Raw genomic sequence first — 12,018 nt, forward strand, 5'->3', positions numbered from 1 at the left:
CTATTTGAACAAATTTTAGTCCAAGAATGATGAAATCATTGGGATTTTGGCTTTAAGAGAAAATACCCCCCAATCCTGACCTGAGGGAAGACGACGTGACATTGTTCATAAATCCTCTACGATGGATACCTTGAGTAGGGAGTCAACAGCCAGACCACTCACTGACTTGACCGCAGCTGTTGTTTGCAAGCATACATTTCGTAGTTAGGAAAAGGCTCCTACTTGGGCTGTTCTACCTTTTAATGTACCCTCTGTATTTAATTTCCCTTTGGGATTAATAAAGTCTTTTGGAACTGAATTGATGCATTGATTTGGCATTCCTATTTAATGTTACGGTATCACCCTTGGACAACTTTCACCTGCATTGTTGACTGCCATTTCTTACCTTGCTTTTTTCCCCCCACATATTCCTCATACTGAAATTAATATGACTATCAAGCCTGGACACAAGTGAAAATGAGAAGTTGCAAAAAATCATGATTGCATGCCCTTTGAAATAGCGCGTTCGATTTTCTGAAAGTCAAAAGAATGGCTCCTCCGAACATTAAGTGTATGATAACAATATGCATGTGTAAGCCAGGGTAGGGGGAGGTGGCTAACTAACCATGCATATATATATATATATTTGTGTGTGTGTGTGCGCGCCGTGCACTAGCTGTACACAAGCGTGCGCGCAGACGTGTTTGTGTGCCCTTTTCAAAGTGTGACCACCTGTCTTTTGTTAATAAATAAATAAATAAACACTGGCCCCACCAGCTGTCCCTGGCAGTCCGTCCCTGCAGAGGTCAAGGGCTCCCACCGCTGGCCTTGTTGAGGTGGTGGACACTTACAACTTTTCTCTCAACTTCTCTCAAGTACCTCTAAACACAAACACACACACACACACACACACACATCCCCGACGCGCACAAAAAGAACCAGGCAGCGAGCCTCCGTCGAGTTAGACTGCACACATCCCCGCTCGTCACCCTGCAGCTAAGCCCTATCACATGGCCCCTGCTTTCCATGTGAATGTGTTGCTTCATAAGAAATGCACACAGGCAGGAAGTTTAAGCCCCGGATCCGTCAAGGCAGATGTGAGAGGGTTCGGTGCCAGCGAGCGCTCTGAGGTCTGCTTACAGTAACGTTGAGGAGGGCCCTTATTTACAGTGCCACAGGCTGGCCGGAGCTGTTGGGTGGGGGGGTGGCTACGGAGGATCTTGGGAGGACATTGTTTTCTTTATGTTGGAGCTGGCTGGCTGGTGCTGCAGTGTTGTCTGTTTGTGCATAAAGTACGTGCTGGGGAGCTGGGCCAGACAATAGCCTGGCTGAGCTACTACCCACGCACACAATGGAGCGGTGGGATGAGGCTGTGGGTTTTTTTTTTTTTTTGGGTGGGGGGGGGGGGGCGGTTAGGGGCGAGCTGGATGCGGTCCTTGTCTATATGGCGTTCCCAGAGTGCGAGTGAGCGGGGATTTGGGGGAGGGTGGTGGGAACCCGAGCACATCCCGATTGGGATCACGTAGCAAAGCAGCTGGATTTCTTTCATGGTGCGGCGGGGAAATAATTAAAAGTCCTCGCCATTGAAAATGTTCAGTGAATTGGCATGAATCTCCGTAATTAGTCACACATTTGGTACGGGTGTGTTTACACACAAATAATGTGCGTAATCAAGTCGAGTTAAGGTAAAAAAAAAAAAAAAAAAGTAAATAACAATCGAGTCTGCTATGCGGGGATTTATCTCCTTTGAAGAATGCTGACAACAGGTCAGAAACAATAGGAGCTCATCTTGAAACTGCTATGTCCTTGAGGGCAGTCTATGGTTTCAGACAGATAGGGCCTGTAAGACCTGAAGTATAATCGCACTGTTGTCTCTGTACACACGGCAGCACTCCATACACATACCAACCACTTGTGTGTCAGACAAGGACTTCTCATTGGCACACAGTGTGGCAGCCACCTTTATCAGCAGCAGCCACAGTTAAGATGTGTAAAACGCCTTCAAATCATCTCGTCCTGCAAAAAGGGTGATGGCACTTTTTTTAAATCGAAACTTTAACAGGAGCACATGTAATAAGTTTGTTTACGAACTCAAAAATGGCGCAGTTGTTTAAGCCTGTAGCCGTTATTTGAAATTATATTTAACTTTTCTTAAGTTGTTTCAAGTTTCTTTAGGATATAAATGCACAGAAATCCATTTATTTTAGCAATTAGCCACTAGGATGGACAAGGATCCATATTTATTAGCCTGCTCGACACACCGTGGAGGAAAGGTTTAAAAAAGTATTTAAGACTCCTTAGAGAACTGCAGCCCAGGGCTCCACCTTTGGCTAATACTAGGGGGGAAAAGCCCTTTCTGTCCCACTATCACAAACGGGATCTCAGGTGGGACTTTATCTGGAATAACGTGCTTTGATCAGAGGAGGCTACTGAGGTCTTTGGCAACAAACATTGGGTTTGGGTGGAAAAAAGCATTAATATGTGGAAAAGCTCCCCATGTATGGAGGATATGTGATGTGATGTGGGCCAGTTTCTCTTCCAAAGGCCTTGGAAACATTGTAACGTCTTTAAAATGTTAGGACATACAAATAAAATAAGGTTGACTCTGCCAGAAAATTGAAAATGGGTCGTCACCGAGTCCTTCAATGGTATATCGATCATAAACGTTTGACTAAATCAACACACAAAGTCAATTTTCTTCCATACTTACGTCTCCAGGCTCACAAACTACCTTAGAAATGAGCTAAAAATATCATAAGAGAGGACTCTAGACAATCTGGAGGGCTTGTGAAGAGAGGAATAGTCAAAGATCCCCTTCTCTGTGTAAGCTTCAGTCTTGTGAAATGTGCTGTTTTTTTTTGAGTTGTTTATATTATTTAATCAAAGTTAGCTGATAATCAGCTGGTGTGAAAATGTTTAACAAAAAAGAAGGGGTGGGGGTGGGGACAAAATGATTGCCACACAAAGAGATAAAGTTGTTCCATTTAATTCTATGTAGAATCTCAGTGAAGGACCTAAATCAAGATTGTCACATTTTCACAGCACACACACACAGTCACACTCCAAAAACAAAAAAAAAAAGACCAAACAGAGAAAATGCACAATTAAAGATCAAAGTAAAATTGTCTCGGTATCTAAGCAATGCCAATTCTGCACAAAGATTGTCCTCTAAATCTCTACACCGCTAACACTGAAGCAACTGCTCGCTAGAAAATATACTTTCATTTAAAAAAATTATATTAGATTCTAATGGCACTTCTAAAAAGTCTATGAAAATTGCTCGTGTTCGACATGTAGAAGTGGATTTCTTTTTTTTTTTCCACGTATAAACCAAATTAAAACCAAGAATCAAATGTCCCACAGGAAGCATATGCAATAAATAGTTTTTTTTTTCAGGATCATTCACAGTTGTAACCTGCAAACAACGCAATTCCAGTCATGTGTTTTTGATTTGAAAGATCATACAGCATGGTGGGCAAAACGTAGCCCTGTTTCAAGAGGAAAACAGACAAAAATAAATCAGCATTTCACATTCAGCAGTGACATAAAATTAAAAATACAAACAAAACGATTGATTTCCAGTAGTATTGGCTTGAAAAACAGTTTAACACAAAAAGGTGTCTGACTTCAGTTTTAACACAAACACACCTAATTTATTCACAGAAATGTCAAACCCCCTCGGCTTAATCTCTCTCACAACACTTTACTAAGAAACGGTTTCTATTTTCGCCCAAACCTTTTATATTCAAAGGAAAATCTGTTAAATATTGTAATAATCAGCAGGGCGTTGTTGCTGTGAGGCAAATAAAATAATAAAAATCTAAATAAAAAGTTGTCTCCAGATGCAGCACCGACTCGTGTGTCTACAAGGCACAATTGGTGATCATCCTGGAGGTATAAATAAAAACAACAAAAAAAAAACAAGATTTTTTTTTTTTTTCATTTTCTACAGGTTAGTTATCCTACTGCTGTACATTAGAGGATCACAAAAGAGACAGTCTACAGAAAATCTACATTCCTTAGCGCTCTGGTTGAAACGATCTTTACCAGCACTTATAAGAACGGATGTCTTTTGAAGTGATTGTGTGAAAGGGAGTGTTTTTATTTCATTCAAGCATCACTGCTGGGTTTGAATCAGGGCGAAATTAACAGACCGCAGCAAATTCCAGGCAAAAATCCTCCTCCTTACTAATTTAAGTAAAACGTCAAGAGTTGTTTCTGTGAAATCACATCAAATTTGTTTGATTTTCTACAGACCAAATAAAAAATAATAATTCTAGATATTTTATTTCATTTTATTTTTGGAAACAATGGACAATTTCCACCACATGCTTTGAAGCCTCCAAACAATGCACCTGTTTACTGTCTGCCTTTGCTAAATGCATTTCTCACATTCCACCGGCTCCGTTCAACCCAGAAAAAAGTGCAAAAGGAGGCTTGAAGTGCCTTTTCTCCCCGTAGCTTTGGAGAGCAGAGAGATACACGACGATCCCTTGAGAAATACCTGGAATTAGAAGAGGTGAAGGAGGCAGACTGGGGGGTGGTGGTGGTGGGACAATGCCTGTATTGTGTGGTTTCTATAGGTAGCCAGTACCGTGTCGGTGCGGCTGTGCTTGTGAACAACTGGTTCGCCTGTCAGAGCTGAAGTCGGAGCGCTTTTAAATGATTTGGAGCTAGAAGAAACTTTTGACAAGACTCCTGAACATGAAAAAAAGAAAGCAAATTCTGCAAAAAAGTTGCGTCAACTCACGCTTTGTAACATGGGGAGAGAGAAAAAAAAAAACAATTTGATAAATATAATATATATTTACATTAAATACACAAATAGTAAGAAATAGCAGCCTAGACAGTAGTGTTGAAATTATATGCATGCTAAAAACAAGTGCTTCTCTGTGTTTGAAGTGAGAAATCTTGAAAACTCTGGACAGATTCTCCAAACAATATATATTAAAATACAATTACAGAAAGTTGATTTGCACAGAGAGAGAAAAAAAAAAAAAAACAGACCCAACACCAGTCAATGTGTACCAAGATCGTTAGGCAAAGAAACAAAACATCTACAAGTAAACCCTGAACCAAGTCCAACTAATAAATAAGTTCTGATCAAGTCTTCTCAGGACATAGATGAATATTGTGAACTTTTAGTGACACTCCCCGGTTAAGAATCCATAACAGCACCTATGCATGAACAAACAGAATGGTTTTCCTGCCCAAAAAAAGGGACAAAGGCTTCATCAGTAGTAACCCAGACCCATACAGCGGTGCAAAACAAGGAGGAAAAAAAGTCAGTAGAAGCAGCTGAATGGCACAAGTTTGATGCTTTCTACGTTCAGTCAGCGCCATCTGTGCACCTTTTTTGCATCATACCAAGAAATAACAAGGGTCATTTACCAGCTAGCCATTGGTTCTGACCCAAATGAGTCAATAACACCAACTAGATTGTTATTTTATTACATATTGCTCTATTTGGTAACTGGTAATGCTTCTGGATCGATTAAAAAAAAGAAGCACAATGTTATTACCTGGTATGGTGTCCACATTTTTCCCAGGTTTCAACAGTGTAAAAAATAAATGCGTAGCGACATGTTATTTTAGTAAGTACACTAGGTTACGCATTAAGAATTTCATTAGGCAACAGTGTTACAGACGTTAGTTTTTAATAACTTTCTAGAGATGCACTGATCAACTCAGGGATCTGAATCAGGCAATTTCCTTCGATCAGATCTGTAACCAAGAAGTTGTATACTGAAGTAAATTTGTTTCCCCCCAATTTATCAAATGGATATAAATTAAGAACTAGCGCCATTTTTTGTCTGCTATGTTTTTGCTTTGGAAAACACGCTAGACTAACAGGTATGCAATTTTATTTATTTATGTGTTGTTGTTTTTTTTTTGGGGAGGAGGGGGTAATATTGTTTATATAATTATTATTATGTCAGGTTGAAATTATTACAGATGCACCAGATCAGAATCGGTCAATTTTCCCCTTTATCTGCTCGGACTGGTAATGAACAAGTGAAATTCTGAAAGAAAAAAAAAATCTGCCTTTACAGCAGCCCGGGCCAGTGGTATGGCTGGGTTATGAGGAAACTTCTCCCGTAAATTATCTTTGTTGGATGGATGATATTTAGCATCTATAGATGATTTATATCACTAGTTGGTAGCGATGAACCAATCAATAACCTTTTGATTTAAAGAGGCTAATTTTCCCCAAAGTTTGGTGATCAACAGGTCAAATAATGAGAAAGCAGATTCCCTGCTTATCAAATCCATTCAAACTAAAAAACTTTGTTTATGTGACTGTAAATAGATTGACAGCATTTGTTTTAGTGCACTTTTTTTCCAGTTTAAATCTAGAAGAAAATACAGATAAAGAACTATATTCTTTAATTAATAATCGGAGCCGTTTCCTTGATTTCCTAGCAGAAAAACAGAAATCAATTTCGATGAAGAAAAGCCTGATCAGTGCATCTCTGCCTCTTGTCCTCTTTCTTCTGTTGATTTAGTGGCAAATATAAGGTCAATCCATCAGGATGTGCTCAACACTAAAGGAGCTGGAAAATGAATAGATAAAAAAAGAAAAAGAAAAACGTATGGTGGCCTGCTTGCTTCTCTTCATACATTATAAAAAAAAACTGAATTGCCAAAACTAAACAGTAAAATGTCATACTTCCAGTAGTTTAACTTCATTTGTGTTTCTGTTTCATGATAGTTTTAGGGCTAAAAAAGCTCCAAAATAAATAGTAAAACAAAAGTAGGCGTTTAAAAAAAGAAACCAGATACTGCTACTCACGGACGGTTCTGATCTCCCATCTGCACAAACAAACCTCATTCTCCATTTCTCCCACGATTGTGTGTAAGCATTCTGCAGTGCCAAAAGAATTTGAATCCTTCCAGCACATACGCGCATTAAATAAACTCAACAGATTGACGACAAACTAGACAGAAACTATCAAGTGCATCATCTGATTTGACCTCTCTGTGACACAGACCCAGAAAAAAAAAAAAAAAAAAAAACAGCAGCCACCAACATAGTCCAGCACAAGAGAGACAGCTGCAGTTTGAAAGTTGCTACATCTTTATAAACTTAAGATATGCCCCCCAGGATACGTCTTAAACAAACTGCCAACTTGGTTATAAGAACAGCAAAAATTGTTCAGTAGTAGTATTCAGTGTATTGAAAGGACATTCTGTCTTAATATGGCACTGGTGAGAGGTGGTTTATCCAATGGCGAGGGTTTTAACAAGGCCACAGTGAAACTTCCTGATGTGGCGGTAAAGGTCCCCGGACTGGGTGAAGCGCCGCTCGCACCACTTACAGGCGTGCGGCTTCTCGCGCGTGTGCACCACCGCGTGCCGGCTCAGGTTGTGGGAGTACTGGAAGCTCTTGCCGCACTGGGCGCAGGTGAAGGGCTTCTCGCCGGAGTGGGTGCGCTCGTGGCGCTTGAGCGTGTACATGCACGAGAAGGTCTTGTTGCACTGCATGCACGTGGGCACGGAGCCGTCGGGCGACAGCTTGGAGCGGGCGCCGTCCTTCTCGCGGAAGTGCGAGCTGAGGTGCAGCTGCAGCACGTGCGGGCTGGGGAAGATCTTGCTGCAGAGGGGACACACGCACGCCTGCTGGCCCGGAGGCAGGAGCACCCCGCTGGAGGTGGAGATGTCGGAGGAGGCCAGGTCGTCCTCCTCCTCCTCTTCGCTGTCCCCCAGGAGCCTGCCCCTCCTGTCCGGCTCCCTGCCCGCGCCGCCCTCCCTCCGCCCGCAGGCCTCCCCCTCCTCGTCCATCAGGTCCTCCTCCTGGGAGAGCAGGGCGGCTGTGGCGCCGTTGTTGCCTGGGAAGAGGGCAGCGAACCCTGTCACCACTGAGCTCCTGGCGCTATTCCCAAAGCGCTGGCTCTCGGGGCTCATCGGCTCACTGTCCTCCTGCTCTGACAGCAAGTCGTGTTCGTCTTTAACAAGTGGCTCAGTGCCCTGCTGCTGGCTGTCGAGGGCCAGCTGTCCCGAGACGTAGGAGGGGTGTAAGAGATCTCTGCTAGACAGAGGCTTGAAAGACAAATCCAGCGCGCAGTCCATGTCATCCGAAGCCCGGGACCTCTGGGACAGCAACGCGGTGGAGCTACTGACATCAGCTTTTGTTTTTCCAGCTGTTTGGACGCAGGTCTCGGCCTCCGCTGACATATAATTGACACCTACAAGGTCCGGGGACCTGCCGGAGTGACCGTTCGCCTTCTGCCTGCTCTGCGTGGACCTATCGCAATCTGTGACAGCCAGCCTGACTTCGCCGTTGGCCGCGTCAAAGTCTCCTGCGGGGGAGGCCCTGTGAAGCCCCTGAGAGTGGCGCTGAAGGAGCTGCTTACAGTGCAGCTCCCCATCCGAGGAGTTCTCCCTGTCCAGGCAGCCGAGTCCCAAACCCTCGCCTAACTTCTCGTCCAGGGAGGAAACTTCCTTATCTTTCAGCTTGCCTTTGCACACTTTGACTATGTCGTACATGTGGAGGTAGCTGGCCGCCGCCAGAACATCCTCCACGGGCAGAGCGCTGAACTCCAGCTTCCCCTCATACATAAATTCAAGGAGCAGGCTGAAAGCCGGGGCCGTCACAATGTCACTGTTGAGATGCACAACGTCCCTTTTGTCCAGCTGGTCCCTGTAGAAGAGGTGGAAGTACATGCTGCAGGAGGCCAGCACGGCTCTGTGTGCTTTGAACCGAGCCTCGCCGACCAGAACAGTGCAGTCACAGAGGAAGCCTTGGTGACGCTGCTGACTCAGACATTGCAGCAACTGGCGGCTATGGTCTGGGAACTCCATTCTTCCTTCATAACCTGATGGAAAAACAGGAAAAACAGGATAGTGGATCAACCAAGCGAGGCGCTCATGAGGGGAACACAGCACGGCGCTTTAGAGGCAAACATATACTGACCTAAAGCGGAAAGAACACGAGTGGCTATATGAGCTAAATAGCATAAGAAAATACTGATAAATGACTTTAGAATGTCAAGTAAAGGCTCACATTAGTGGCAGTTTTTGATACGGGCGACATGGCTCACCACTCAGGGTGCTATTCAGCTGGGAGGGGGGGGGTTGGAACAAGAAAATATAGCTATTACTAATTTACATGTCCAATCAAGTTGGCATCAGATTCACAGCTTCCAATTTGGTGTTAAGGGGGGATTTTATAAGGAATCTGGACACAATTTGATCATAAATTGTTCAGAATCTAAAAATGTACGCTAATTTAAGCCTAGCTGGATGATTAAACACAGAACAGAAATGCTTTCAAACTAATGTTGAGATTTATGAAACCGGCGTTCTGTTTGTGAAAACCCACTCAAGATTATTGTAAATGCAGCTTTGGTAGTGAGGACCATCTTTAAGTGAAACAGATGTAAAAACGGATATATTAGGATGTGTCAAACCTGGACATAAATATTCTACAATGATTAAATATGCTTTGAAATAGAGTGTGATTTATTATCTCTTTGTTTTAAAAAAAAAAAACTATAAGATGCTTGCATAGGGCATTATTAATGAACAAATGGCCTCTGCTTCCATCGATGTAAACAGAGCCAGACCGAAATCATAAAGAGCTCTGAGCAGAATTGGGTCTGGTGGCCCAATTCAACACATTTATCAAATAAATCTGGATAACTAAATACTGAAGAGACCTTAATGAGAGTCCAGTGAAAGTGCTGCAGCGACTGGAGTTTTCACTGAGCGGATGGATTGATGCAGTGCTAATCCGAACGCCATCACATCTGGGCATAGAAAAACACGGACAGTCCTGGTTTTGAAAATACCGTTATATTATTAAAGTGTAACAACGTATAGATTTTTTAATTAAAGAAATTACACAGTAAACTAAATTAAAAACTTGTAATATAATCTATATTTTCTATTTTGGTTTGCAAATACCCAAACTGTCTTTTCTCAGTTACAGTTGAAAAGTCACATGTCTTTACTTGCCATGTTCATAGGAGTCTCAAGATAAGATTTTTGTAAATCTTTAACTCGCCAAGCTAATAATCAACAGAAAGCTTGTTTGGGATGCAACTATTTTTATTTATCCATTTGTTTTGGAGATCTTTTACCGCCCTCGGACGTCACCACATCCTGGGTGAAGAGCCGTATTGACAAAATTTAAAAGAAGAAAATACAACTCGCATTTGTAAGCTCTTTTAAATCCGAAATAAAAAGAAATGTCTAAGATTTTAAATCATTAAGAGTTCCTGCAAAAATGTATATTCTATAGAAGTGGAGTTTGCCCAGTTTAATATTATTTTAAGTGAAGTTTGCACCTCCGAACGGCTCATATTTTGAACTGGCTCTGGATTTATCCAACTTGAAAGCATTCACTCGGTTATTTTATTTCGTTATAGATATTTTTCTTTCGCTCACTCACCTTCGCATCATTCAGTGAACGGATCCCCCTCTCCAAATTATTCCCAACTGGGTATTCCTGCGCTTCCAAAACGCACCCGGGCGCCTTTCCGAAATATGAAAAATAAAAACTGTGTAGCCTACGAGACAACCGAGTGGGAACGGGAGCGAAAGAGCTCGTCCAGGAGGCTGAGGTGAAGGGAGGAAAAAAAAAATAAGAGCGGTGCAGAGCGAGTAAACTGCTGCTCTGCCTGCTAATTACACCGCAAGCTGTGGAGTCAGCTGCTCTGACATCACCGCAATGGAAACGCTACCTCCAGCTGTGCTCCCCTTTATGCCATATGTTAATGCCGGGCAACGTAGTAAAAAAAAAAAAAAAGACGAACAACTTAGAAAACGTATATATATATATCTATGGATGTATTTAAAGCTGCTGCCACATTACGCTCTATTTTAAACTTTTTAATAGCAGGAAAAACAGCGCGTGCTGGAGGAGTGTTCATCCAGCACGCGCTGAACTGGGAGCACTTGTTTAATTAAAAGGGAATAAAAATATATATATAAAGAAAATATCCCTAACGCTGGAGGTTTCATGATGCAAAATTCCTATTTTGCGCGCTTTTGTTTTTTTTACAAAGAAGGAAAAGAAAAAAGGGAGGAAAAGCCGAGCTCCGCGTCCGCACTGTGAGCCTTTTAAACAGCGGAGGAACTCACAAGCAGAAAGCCAACTGCGCCGAACGAAGCAGAGGAGGAGGAGGAGGGGGGGACTTTTTTTTTTTTTTAACTTTCGCTTTCTCCGTTTTAAAAGGCACAAAAAACAACACCCTTCCTTACTCACATGTATCAGCGCCCCCGACGTCGTCGTTTGTCCTCCCCGTCTATAAGCTCCGCAGTGCTCTCATGATGTGCGGCCAGATGTTCGCTTCTTCTTGCCGTTTCTTGAGGCTTCCAGTCCCGACCCTGGGAAGGCAGGCAGGCAGGCTGGCTGCACTCACAGCGCTGCTGTGTGTGCGTGTGTATATGTGTGTGTGTGTGTGTCAAAGCAGGTTGATAATGACCCAAGTCTCGCGATAGCGCTCCGCCACAATAAGTTCTGTACTACTCCGCGAGTTCACACAGCGGCAGCAAGTAGCAGTCACACAGGACTACGCTGGAGGAGGGGAGGAAGGGGGGGGGGAGTACATTTGCTGTCTTCTTAAAACACCTGTCCCACGAACAGGGCTGGCTTTCAGCGTCATAAATCCCCTTAGTGTGGCGAGCCTGGAGCAACTGCAGATAACAGATAACGAATTTGTATCCTAAAAAAAAAAAAAAAAAAAGTTGTTTATCAAGACGCCAAAGTAGTCATACCTCTGAGACATTTTTCATATTTCATTACCAGCAAATGATTGTGCATTGCGAGGAAAATGTTATGTATTGTTTAAACATTCAACGTATTTATTCTATTATAGAGTCAACCCTTGTGTAATTTAGTCTTTGTGTAAATACAGCTGCTCAGAGGTTTGCTGCAGAATAACAGTTTAAACCAGAGAAACGGGTCACTATTGAACTAATCATCCCAAAATGGAAAGAGAATGGAACTGCAAACCTACCCGGGTGCAGCCTTCCCCCTACACTGACCAGAAATCCAAAGACAGCAGAAATAGTTACTATAGCAGAGCTATATTA

General features: G+C 42.7%; 1 protein-coding gene across 2 annotated transcripts; it reads right to left on the minus strand.

The window, feature by feature from the left end:
- Window positions 1-6,401: 6,401 nt before the first annotated feature.
- Window positions 6,402-11,479, minus strand: zbtb42 (zinc finger and BTB domain containing 42). 2 transcript variants are annotated; one of them, XM_012851142.3, is made up of 2 exons: window positions 11,189-11,479; window positions 6,402-8,795 (listed from the first exon to the last, which is right to left on the minus strand). In XM_012851142.3, the coding sequence occupies exon 2, from the start codon at window positions 8,779-8,781 to the stop codon at window positions 7,201-7,203; it is 1,581 nt and encodes a 526-aa protein (XP_012706596.3). In that variant the 5' UTR covers window positions 8,782-8,795; window positions 11,189-11,479; the 3' UTR covers window positions 6,402-7,200. The 2 variants fall into 2 exon arrangements, with proteins under 2 accessions (XP_012706596.3, XP_036006477.1); XM_036150584.1 differs by lacking the exon at window positions 11,189-11,479 and adding an exon at window positions 10,373-10,724.
- Between the last annotated feature and the right edge of the window lie 539 nt (window positions 11,480-12,018).

Source organism: Fundulus heteroclitus, chromosome 19 (genome assembly GCF_011125445.2).
Source record: "Fundulus heteroclitus isolate FHET01 chromosome 19, MU-UCD_Fhet_4.1, whole genome shotgun sequence".
NCBI lineage: Eukaryota > Metazoa > Chordata > Actinopteri > Cyprinodontiformes > Fundulidae > Fundulus > Fundulus heteroclitus.

Coding starts and splice junctions, on each gene's coding strand:
- zbtb42 (XM_012851142.3), bottom strand. CDS start 8,781: ATGGAGTTCCCAGACCATAGCCGCCAGTTGCTGCAATGTCTGAGTCAG.